This window comes from Vipera berus (genome assembly GCF_964194415.1).
Source record: "Vipera berus genome assembly, chromosome: 6".
In the NCBI taxonomy this organism is placed as follows: domain Eukaryota; kingdom Metazoa; phylum Chordata; class Lepidosauria; order Squamata; family Viperidae; genus Vipera; species Vipera berus.
Genome location: NC_138208.1, coordinates 68,034,155 through 68,046,537, shown reverse-complemented (window position 1 = coordinate 68,046,537; position 12,383 = coordinate 68,034,155). Strand labels below are relative to the sequence as shown.

Sequence of the window (12,383 nt, the reverse complement as noted above, 5' to 3'; positions counted from 1 at the left end):
GTGGAACTGTGATGTGATATGTGATGCTATTGTGGGTTATATTTATTCTGATTTAATGGAACTGTGTGAGCTACCTAGGAGTATTATGTATAAGATAGGCAGGCATATATGTTTTCTAAATAAATAAAAATAAATCTCAGGTTAGAATTCCTTAGAAGAAGAAAGGAATGTATTTAAAGTGAAGACATTGCGAATTGATTAATCTGATAAATCAGAAGTTCTCAATTCTTGGAATAGATCCATTCAATGCAGTGCAGCAAGGACTGCATGTTGTATTTAATATCACAGATTGTTAAATATATTTCTTAAAAGATTTATTTTTAAGGATTAAATTTCTCTTTTCATGGAAAACAACCAGTCCCAAGCAATGTTCTGCTGGTTAAAAATGAACTGTGTACAGTAAAAGCAATTAATATTAATAATTTGACTAAAAAATCAGATTCTAAATAATTTGTACAATTTTTAATTATTTTAAAAACTTTTAACTTCCAGACTAGAGTACTACATCAGACCTGGAAGATATAGCAGTCTATATCACTGTGGTTTAATGCCTTAAAAGGAAAATAATAATAACTGAAATGCATATTTGGTTTCCTAGTATTATTTTGATAAAATATGCCCTTTGAAATATAAAACAGTGTAATAATGAAACATGCATTATTCAGAGGAATAAAAGATTTTGGTTGTTAATACATAAATGCTGTTTCAAGGAAATATCCCATCTATTTTGGAAAGTACCCTGGTGGAGATTTGTTATAATTTGAAATTAAATACACTTTTGTCTAGATTATTCATGTCTCCATCTCTCTCACCCAGACAGATTTTTTATGGTCTAGTGACTATTGTAACCTATATATTACTTGTCATCAATGTCAGTACTTCTGTATCTAAACAGTTCAGAAAATCCAGGATCCGCAATCTTCATAAATGTGCATCTTGCATTCTCCATATGAGAAGCAAACATCAGGTACACTAGTGTGGCATGCCAATATACTCATAATTAACCAGTGTCGCATAAAATGATTGATTAGCATGGTGTTGTCTAGAAACTAACCTTGGATTTGATGGATTTGCGTTTAAATCCTTACAAATGATTCCTCCTAAAACATAGTTCATCAGTGACCCTTCTGTTTTGTTTTGTTTTTTTACGAAAAGGAAATATTTACTGAAATTTCCCAAAGAACCAAGAAGTATTGATTCTGTATCTTGTATGCCGTCTTTTGATCTGAAACATTTTCCTGGACCTGAATTTTTGAGGCACCAATTAAAAAAAACTTTTTAAACTGAAGTCTTGGCATTATTCCCAGTAACCACTGAAAGACATTTTATGTATCTCATTTGATTAATGGTATTCTCTTTGGCAGGGCTATAATTTAGTTTTGTCAAAATAAAAACCTATTTCCTTAAAGTTGACATTGCCTCTGGCTGTTCTCTTCAGCATCTTAGATTCCCTACTTTACATATATTGACTAGTATTAATGATGTATTGAATTTAAAATCTTCTGATAGAAGTTTTTCAAAGTAGTATTTAATCATGAAACACTGATACTGGAGATTTTCCCCAAAGACAGTTTAACAAGTTTGTGGCAATCCTCCTTTTTGTGTTAACAATACCATAAGTTCAGAACGGTCTCAATAACATCTACTGGAAATCTACTTTATTAATTTATGGCATAATAACAGATTCTTGAAAGCCTGACAGAGATTCTTTTTCTTCATCTTATACTAATGACAGTCAAGGTAGGGCAAACTTGAATTTCTGGCTTAATCCCCCCCTCACTTGCAGGTTCTAAGCTTATATTTTTGTGAAAGCTGTTGAGATCTTTCTTCAAGGCCACCTTCATACTCCTCTGGGTGTGGCTGGAAGAAGATGATAATCACATTTGTGTGGCTTATGACAAACTGAAACTCCTAGAATATAGTTATCTTTTAATCAGTAACCTCCCTTTCCCAGTTTGTTTTTATTCACATATGGACTGATTTCTCAGAGACAGGAAGAAAAAAAATGCATGCCTCATTACAATACATAATGCAGTTGTCTTATAAAAACTCAGGAATTGCTCAAAGGTTGAAAGCATGTTCATCTGAACAATATTTAAAAAGGTTCTACTGATATCAACACAATCTTCATCATCATTCTTTCATCCATTCATTTTAATATTAGATGGCTCATATTTCTTTAGTTTACAACCTGTCTTTCTGCCCATTTCTGAAGAAATTAATTTTGTCTTGACAAAAATAAAAGATATTTTTATGTCATCAATTCATGGTCACCAAAACTTAAAAGAACTGAAAAGCAATTTGCTTTGAATGACAGTGGCTGTCTATATTGTTAGTTAGGACAAAAGTAGGATGAAAACTATAATTTGATTATTTGGGTTGGTTATTGCATTTGGATTCTAGCCTTGCAGTAAGAATGCCTCATTTATAGACCAGAAACTTCGAAGTTCATAGCTTCAATGGACTATTCAGCAATAGAGAGTTATTTTCATCTGTCTTGCTGCAGCCATTGCTCCTTCCTCTACTAGTTGATTATTTGAAATCACTGGCTACAATAACATATACCTAAAATGCATTTATTAGCTTAGTATATCAGAAGAACATCTACCTAGACTTTTGACAGAGTCACTCATTATATTCTCTTTAATAAAATGGTAAAACGTGCACTATACTACTGTTAGATGAGCTCACAATAGACCACATGACCTGACTGAAAGACTGCTTGTTAATTGCTCAATTTCAGCTCGGACAGCAGTATTGTACAGAGTGTCATAGAGTTCTGTTCGGGGCCTTGTGCTATTTAGTAATTTTATCAATGATTCTATTGAGGAAGTTTGAGAGAATGCTTTTCAAGTTTGCAGATAATGCAAAGCTGGCAAGGATGAAGAAAGAAGAGAGGGAAAAAATGAAAAAAGATGTAGACAGGCTTGAGTGATAAGCTGAAATGAATAGGGTGAAATTTATCACAGAGAAATGTAAAGGTCTGTGAGTAGAAAGAATTGGAGGTAGGAGGAGAAAAGGATAAGAGAAACATGTAAAAAAGACTTGGGTGTCTTGGTTAACTATAAGTTAATCATGTGTCTGGGGTATGATGCAGCTGTTGAGGGGAAAAAAGTCAAATGCTGTCATGGTGTGCAAGAAACATACATTCCATGTCATGAGAAATAATACTACTCTGTCCTGATTGTATCCCACTTGGAATACAGTGTGTGTGTGTGTGTGTGTGTGTGTGTGTGTGTGTGTGTGTGTGAGAGAGAGAGAGAGAGAGAGAGAGAGAGAGAGAGATTTCAGAGTAGCGTCATCACGATGGGAAGGAATCAGGAAACCAATTCTAATGAGGAATGGTTAAAAGAACTGGGGATGTTTAGCCTACAGAACAGATGATAAGGAGAGATATAAAAACTTTCAAATATCTGAAGAACTGTCTAATAGAAGCAGGAACAAACTTATGTATTGTCCCAGAGGTTAATATCAATACCAGTGGGTTAAAACTTATGAGGAATAGATTAAGCTATATTATCAAGGAAAAACTCTTGACTGTACGATCTGTAAACTAGTGAAATAGGCTACCAGATTAACTGGTACCAATTTCTTAACCAAATGCATATTTTCCTGGGGTTATGCTGCAGCAGTGGAGGAGAGAGACAGAGTCATGGGAGAAGACGCAGCTGCTTTAAGGAGTCACATGTGATACATGAATGTCCTCATATGCTTCACAGTACAGTTTTTCCTAGCAATTTGAAGTATGGCATAGCACATTTGTGTCTCTCCTTGGCAGCCAACCTTCAGTGCCTGATGCATGGATATATGCTGTTAATCCCCTTTTTACTAGAGTTGCCAGGAAATGAACATATATTTACAGTTTTATTGAGCTGTGAAGTTGGCTTAATTTCCTCTGAATTCTCAGGTGAAAGGCATAAAAACAGATTTGCATTATGTGGTTTTATCAGAGTATCATTCTGCCTGATGAGGCATAATTACCTATAGCAGTCGTTCTCAACCTGTGGTCCACCCCTGGGGGGAAACACAATGTCATCACAGGGGGCCCACGAAAGATTGAGGAAATGTTATGATTTAATCTTGAGTTACGTCTTGGTGGTCTGTGGCTATGGAAGATATTTAAAGGAGGTCTGTTATGAAGAAAAGGTTAAGAACCTTAGTAAGTCAATATCTGCTCACATTTTAGTCCTCAGCAACGTATAATATTCATCATTTCCTGTGACTGAACCATAAAACATTTGTGTTTATTTTACTGCATTTTCATTTCAGAATGAAGTGATTAGTCAACAACTGGCTGTCATTTTCACTCATTGCTATGGACCTTATCCTATTCCCAAGCTTACTGAAATCAAACGCAAGCAGACATCTCGTTTAGGTAAGTGTGCTGCCTGGGATCTTTGGTTTCACACTCACAAAAACAAAAGAAAGTCAGCAGATGAAAACAAGCAATATACACTATTCAATACAGTATAACCACTGGAAAGCTCAACATCACTATTTTTCCTTCCTTCCTTTCCATTTCCCATTCAAATCCCAGTCATTTATTTCACCAATTTTCTACTTTGGAATATGAGTAGACTTTAATAATGATTTTTCTCCTAGAGATCAAACTAAGAGACAACACATCATTTACTCTGTTTAGCAGAACTTACATTCGCAACAGTGATATGCTGACAGTTCTGTTTGAGTTTAGCAGCCACCTTTTTCTTTAGAGTAGTTTAATATGTAACAAACAATTTGGACATATGAAAATGGAAGGAATCTGAAGCAGTTGGTATATTTGTATGTTTGTATGGGTAGCCCAAATGGAAGGCATCTGAAGCAGTTTGGAAACTTCATTTGCATTATTTTAAATTTCTGCAATATACAGGTAGTCCTTGACTGAGCATCATTTGTTTAGTGATTGTTCGAGGTTACAACAGCACTGAAAAAAGTGACTTATGATTGTTTTTCACACTTATGACTGTTGTAGCACCCCATGGTCATGTGATCAAAATTGGACGCTTGGCAACTGCGGTCATGTGATCAACTTTTGGGACCTTCTGACAAAGTCAATGGGGAAACCAGATTTGTTAAAGACTGCATGATTCACTTACATAAAATGGGGCAAAAACTCACTTAAAAGCTATCTCACTTGGCAACATAAGTTTTAGGCTCAATTGTGTTCATAAATCAAGGACTATCTGCATTTTCCAGATTTATTTGTTTTATTATTATTAATCTTCTCTAACTTTGTATCTTCTGTAAACTAAGACTGGCATGATCACTGTTATTGAAGCTGGAAACAAATTGTATTAAAAGAAAGAGACCTGGCTTATATATTGATGTAAAATATATAACCCCACCCAACTCCTTTCTCCAGACTTTAGCAGTTCATAATCCTCCCTGCAGAAAAAATAAAATAATGTATAACATTCAGTTTTATTATTTAGCATATGGCAATCTTGAATATAAAAATACGGCACTCCAAAATTTATCACTGTGCTCAGAAATGTTGCAAAGTGCAACTGTCAGTTTGAGCCTTTAGACAAAGCAAAGAAATTGTTTTCTTTTTTTAATACATATTTTATTAATTTTCTAATTTTACAATCATGATCACTTAATTAATAACGTGTTGTCTGGGTCTATTGGTAATTCAGTGGTACATATTAACTTTCTCAGTCTAGTTCCAATACTACACCATCCAGTGCTTCCTTGGTCCTGTCTTCTTCCGATGATAAGCATTTTTCCACACTGGGCAAATACAATTCTTGTTACTGTTAATACATATACAATTAAATATAGACATCTTCATCACATTTTTCTGGTATTATACATTGTTGTTGTTGTTAGCTGCGAAGTCGTGTCCGACCCATCGCGACCCTATGGACAACATTCCTCCAGGCCTTCCTGTCCTCTACCATCTTCTGGAGTCCATTTAAGCTCACACCTACTGCTTCAGTGACTCCATCCAGCCACCTCATTCTCTGTCGTCCCCTTCTTCTATTGCCCTCGATCTTTCCCAGCATTAGGCTCTTCTCCAGTGAGTCCTTCCTTCTCATTAGGTGGCCAAAGTATTTGAGTTTTAGCTTCAGGATCTGGCCTTCTAAAGAGCAGTCAGGATTGATCTCCTCTAGGACTGACCGGTTTGATAGCCTTGCAGTCCAAGGGACTCGCAGGAGTCTTCTCCAGCACCATAGTTCAAAGGCTTCAATTCTTTGGCGCTCAGCCTTTCTTATGGTCCAGCTTTCACTGCCATACATTGCAACTATGAAGACCATAGCCTTGACTATACGCACTTTTGTTGACAGGGTGATGTCTCTGCTTTTTAGTGTGCTGTCTAGATTTGCCATGGCTTTCCTCCCCAGGAGCAAGCGTCTTTTAATTTCTTGGCTACAGTCCCCATCTGCAGTGATCTTGGAGCCCAGGAAAATAAAATCTGTCACTACCTCCATTTCTTCCCCATCTATTTGCCAGGAATTGAGAGGGCCAGATGCCATGATCTTGGTTTTCTTAATGTTAAGTTTCAACCCAAGTTTTGCACTCTCCTTCTTCACCCGCAACAAGAGGCTCTTTAGTTCTTCTTCACTTTCTGCCATTAGAGTGGTATCATCTGCGTATCTTAGGTTGTTGATATTTCTTCCGGCAATCTTAATTCCAACTTTTGATTCATCTAGCCCTGCCTTTCTCATGATGTGCTCTGCATATAAGTTAAATAGGCAAGGCGACAGTATACAGCCTTGCCGGACTCCTTTCCCAATTTTGAACCAATCAGTGGTTCCATGTCCAGTTCTCACTGTTGCTTCTTGACCCGCATATAGGTTTCTCAAGAGACAAATAAGATGGTCTGGTTCTCCCATCTCTTTAAGAACTTGCCACAGTTTGTTATGATCCACACAATCAAAGGCCTTAGCATAGTCAATGAAGCAGAAGTAGATGTTTTTCTGGAACTCCCTAGCTTTCTCCATGATCCAGCGTATGTTGGCAATTTGATCTCTAGTTCCTCTGCCTCTTCGAAATCCTGCCTGTACTTCTGGTAGTTCTCGATCCGCATACTGCTGAAGTCTAGCTTGTAGGATTTTAAGCATGACTTTACTAGCATGAGAAATGAGTGCAATGGTGCGATAGTTTGAACATTCTTTGGCACTGCCTTTCTTTGGAATTGGAATGTAAACTGATCTTTTCCAATCCTGTGGCCACTGTTGAGTTTTCCAAATTTGCTGGCAAATTGAGTGTAGCACTTTTACTGCATCGTCTTTTAAGATTTTGAATAGCTCAGCTGGAATACTGTCACCTCCACTCGCTTTGTTGTTGCTCAACCTTTCTAAGGCCCACTTCACTTCACATTCTAGGATGTCTGGCTCGAGGTCAGTGACCAACTCACTGTGATTATCAGGGATGTTAAGCTCATTCTTGTATAGTTCTTCTGTGTAATTTTGCCACCTCTTCTTAATCTCTTCTGCCTCTGTTAGGTCCCTGCCATTTTGGTCCTTTATCATGCCCATTTTTGCATTAAACGTTCCCTTCATCTCTCCAATTTTCTTGAAAAGATCTCTGGTCCTCCCTATTCTATTGTTTTCTTCTATTTCTTTGCACTGTTCATTTAAGAAGGCATTCTTATCTCTTCTAGCTATTCTCTGGAATTCTGCATTCAATTGGGCATATCTATGTTTTTCTCCCTTGCCTTTCGCTTCCCTCCTTTCCTCAGCTATTTGCAAAGCTTCCTCAGAGAGCCATTTTGCTTTCTTGCATTTCTTTTTCTTTGGGATGGTTTTGGTTGCTACCTGTTGTACAATGTTGCGAACCTCTGTCCATAGTTCCTCAGGCACTCTGTCTATCAGATCTAATTCCTTAAATCTATTTGTCACCTCTACTGTATATTCAACAGGAATATGATTTAATTCATACCTGAGTGGCCTAGTGCTTTTCCCTACTTTCTTTAATTTAAGCCTAAATTTTGCAACAAGAAGCTCATGGTCTGAGCCACAGTCAGCTCCTGGTCTTGTTTTTACTGACTGTATAGAGCTTCTCCATCTTTGGCTGCAGAGCATATAGTCAATCTGATTTCTGTGTTGACCGTCTGGTGATGTCCATGTGTAGAGCCGTCTCTTGGGTTGTTGGAAAAGAGTGTTTGCTATGACCATCGTATTCTCTTGACAAAATTCTATCAGCCTGTGCCCTGCTTCATTTTGTACTCCAAGGCCAAACTTGCCTGTTATTCCAGTTATCTTTTGCCTTCAGTTTATTATATATTTTCTAGCCAGAACATATCTCAATTGCATTTGCACTTAAAATCCATTTGTTCTATCAATATCCTGTTTTTCCCACTTTAAAAAAGAATTAATTTCCCATCAATGTTCAAAATATCTATATTGTTTGTAATTTTCTCATAATCAATTATATTTGGGTAACTAAAAACTTCCCTTATTCAAACTCTTTTAGAATTTTCATATTTCCCATCTCATAACAAAGTATAATATTTTAGTTACAAATCCTACACTAATTATAATAATACTTTTATTTCTAAAAGTTATCTATTTTCTTAACCATATTCAAACACCTGTTTAATAGTATAATATCCCATCTAATAGGTCAAAACCTCTATTTTCTTCAGTCTTACTCTATCTTTCTTCCTTTGCCAAATAACTTTCCAAGTCAGTGCATTTGAATCATCAAGTAATTCTTCCTCTGTTTTTGTATATATTGTTTGGAATGAGGAAGACAATTTGATTGAAGTAGTTTTGGAAGAATGCTCAACCCATTTACATTCATTAAAGAGCCTCCATCCTTTTCCTTCAGTTTTTCTTTTCATTTCTTGTTTGTTGATATTCAGCATTTCTCCTACAGCTTTCTCATCCATTCAATCAGCTCTTCTTCCTTATCTTCAAATATGTTCTGAGATCTTGACAAGTAAGATATCTTTTCCATTTCCGGTGTTATCACTGCATCTTCTAATTTTTCATTTGTCTGTATCTGTCTGTTAATTCCTTCCTTTAGGGCCTCCATCATTGGATCCGTTTCTTCTAATTTTCCTTCTGTTTTCTGGATTACTAGTTCCTTCTTTGTAGCCATTGTTTGGATTTGTAAATTTAAGTTAGAAATTTTTTATCTCATTTTTATTATTTTTAGTCTCATCATGAAATAAAACAATTGTCTCTTGGATTAATTTCAACATAGAAATAACTTCTTTGTGAGATTCATTAACATTTTCTTGTTGGTATATCAAGCTGGGGGCTTCGGAGACAAGTGTTAAAGATGGTTTTTTTACCATTTGAGGCTAAGTATGAAACTTAGCCTCATTTTGTTTTTGTATGTAGCCTTTATAGTCCAATAGGGTCCCCAACACAGATAAGCAGCCCAAGAGTTTTTTTCCCAGCTGCAGTCTCAAAAATAAAAGTTTCCAGGAACAACAAAGAGTCTTATCTAAGTCTGGGCTTGTAGTCACGTTTCCTTGCGTACTAAACTGTAGTGCCATGATTCACCACTAGATGTCACTGACACCATCTTCCAGTTTTCCAAATCCAAGCCTATTTTACAGACTTTCAAATATCTTTTCTAAAAAGCTATATATCTGTATTAATTCCAGATTGATCTTGTAGTTTTCTCTATTTTCTCCCAAAACAATTAATTCATTGATGATCTTTTCCTGAGGGAATGGGGCAAAAACTTCCCTTCCCTCTCTCATCGGAGGATTCTTTGCTTTGGGCATTCTTTTTTCCAGGAGAGTAGTATTAAGGTCATAAACAGAGGATAAAGTCTCACCCAGTTCCATCCACATTGCTCAAAAATTGCTAGTTAGTGCTTATCTTTGGTTGCCAGCAGCTTCTGACTGGCCACATGAATGTAGCCAGTCTTTCCCCTGCTGGTTTGGAGGGCTTCCTCAGATGTAGCAGAAGGGCCGCCCCCCTCCGTGATTGACGAGGGTCCCCTCCTTCACTGCCTCTCTGGGGTGACTTTTGACCCTTTTTAGGGTCCCCAGTGGGGTGAAATCAAACATGGGAGCCCCGTCTTCCTGTGCCTGTCACACCACGATGCCTAACCAGAAGCAAGAAATTGTTTTCTTAATACTGGCCTTGGGTGTCCTATAAAGGTAGCAAACAATTATTTTTACATTTTTATTTCATAGGAAAGATGCTTGTGGGGTTGTCTTCCCAAGATAGCACAATAATTTGATTATTTGGGGTGCTACGGATGGACTTGGAAATGGGGCATCATTTCTCCTTCTGTCTTAGGTAGCACAGTATCTTAGACTGCCCTGAAGCATGTCTGTCACCTTTAAAAATAGTTTTAGAATCTCTTTCAGTGGCTTGGAATGCATTTTGGATGACAATATTTCGGTATATGCCCTATGAAGAACATCCTACTTGAGTAGGGGGTTGGACTAGAAAACCTCCAAGTCCCTTCCGACCCTATTAGTTTATGTTCTGTTTTTCAAAATAAATTCAAAGGTGTATTCATCTTAAATTACGCTTTTTTGTAATGAGGACCAAATATATTGGTGTTTTAATTTACTCTAATTAAAATGTCTTTCTCTTGTTTTTTTGTTTGCTTTTTTTCTTCGGGGTGGTTTTTTTTAAAAAAATAATCTGTTGTTTTTTGTTATTTCAGATCCTCATTTTCTCAACAATAAAGAGATGTCAGATGTTACATTCCTTGTGGAAGGAAGACCATTTTATGCACACAGAGTATTACTATTTACTGCATCCACTAGGTATTTATACATATTTATAGATGAATATGGCATAAATTTGGTTTTAGTATTTTGGATTACAAAAGGCAGATAGATTTATGAGTTACCCAAGAGGTATTTGCAATTAAGTTTATATTTCTTCATTCGCTGAAGAAATTGCTGGCTGAAAAGTGTGCTAGAATCCAGAAAGGGACATGAAAAGCACAAGGAGAAAGAATACAGATCAGTCAGTAGTTTGGTAGTCTTCTTAGGGAAACTATGTTCATCAGTCAAAATATGTTTCTGCTCTAATGCTAAAAGTCTTACGCTAAAAATCAGTATTAACAATTCAGCTCCAGATTAAAGTTGGAGAAATATGCTTGCCATTATGAATGTAGAGTCATTGTGGTATGCATGATTAGACACTAGTTTTCCTACTAGCTTTGGAGCTGAATAAAGATAGACCTTTCTGGACAGTACTCCAGCAATCCCTTTCACAACTGGAAGGATACTACCATTTTTTTTACAATTATGAATATAAGGTATTGGGAGCCAAGCATAATTTTTCCTCTTTGCCAAGGCCTTTTCTTCTCTGAAGAAGAAAGGTGGGCTGACTGTTGCTGAAGGCACTTGAGATGATCTCAAGAAGCTATTGCTAATTACTATTCTCTTACCCTTCTCTGAAGCACTTCAGTTCTTGGCTACCTTCTTCTTAAAAAGGGCGGTGGAAGTGAAGAAATTAGATATTTCTTTAATATCTAATTTGGCCTTTCTGAGTCTTCTGCCTTCAAAATGAGATGCCAGAATGACTACTTAGCACAAAAAATGACTATTTGAACAAGGCTGGCTAGTACAACTTGTGATCTGGCATTCCGAAATTAAGCAGTTCATAGCTTTGGCTGCTACTGACAGACCCTGGAGTATATCTTTTCTGCATTAAAAAATGCAGAGTAAATGAGTCTTCAATACAAGTATTGTCCTTGTATGTGAACTTTATACCATGCGGTTGCAAAGGCTAGTTTTTACCCCAAAACTTTTTTTCCTTTTCTTGGTGATGGTGTATTTTTTACAAATTTACAAATTACAAATTGTCTTGAAAAAGCAAATATATTTGGATGTTTCTGTTTAAAGGTTTAAAGCCCTGTTGTCCAGCAAACCCGCATCTGATAGCACTTTCATTGAGATCAGCTATGTGAAGTATCCCATTTTCCAGGTAACGTGAAGAAATCTCAATATAAATAATAGAACAAGAGAAATTTCCTGAAATATGGACTCTAATTACTATTTTCAGCTTTGTTATTAACTGGAACCAAACTGCATATGAATGACATTGATCTACTTTATGGGCTGGTTATAGAATTAAATATTTTAACATTTATATAGGAATGGTGATCAGGTTTAAAAAGTGAAATTATTAACAAAGTTTGAAATCTGACTTTTATCAGACCTTAATTATTTTGTAAATAGCTCAAGGCAGTGAACCTACACCAGGGGTGTCAAACATCTGGAAGCCACGCCCACCCCATTGCCGGCAATGGCAAAATAGTCCCGATACGTCTTGCGAGATCAAGTGACATCGCGAGTTTGACATGTCTGACCTACACAATACCCCTTCATTGTCCTCCTATTTCCCCACAAAAACAATCTTGTGAGGTGGGTTAGGCTGAGAGAGAGTGACTAACCCAAAATTACCCAGCCATTGTTTCACACCTAAGGCAAGACTAGTACTTACACT

General features: G+C 36.6%; 1 protein-coding gene across 1 annotated transcript in view; it reads left to right on the top strand.

Annotated features, from left to right (window-relative positions):
- ABTB3 (ankyrin repeat and BTB domain containing 3) overlaps positions 1-12,383 on the top strand; it is a 235,063-nt gene that overhangs the window by 202,744 nt on the left and 19,936 nt on the right. The window contains exons 12-14 of the mRNA XM_081330650.1: positions 4,270-4,375; positions 10,588-10,690; positions 11,780-11,861. Of these exons, the coding sequence (XP_081186776.1) occupies positions 4,270-4,375; positions 10,588-10,690; positions 11,780-11,861 (291 nt within the window). The remainder of the gene's footprint in view (positions 1-4,269; positions 4,376-10,587; positions 10,691-11,779; positions 11,862-12,383) is intronic.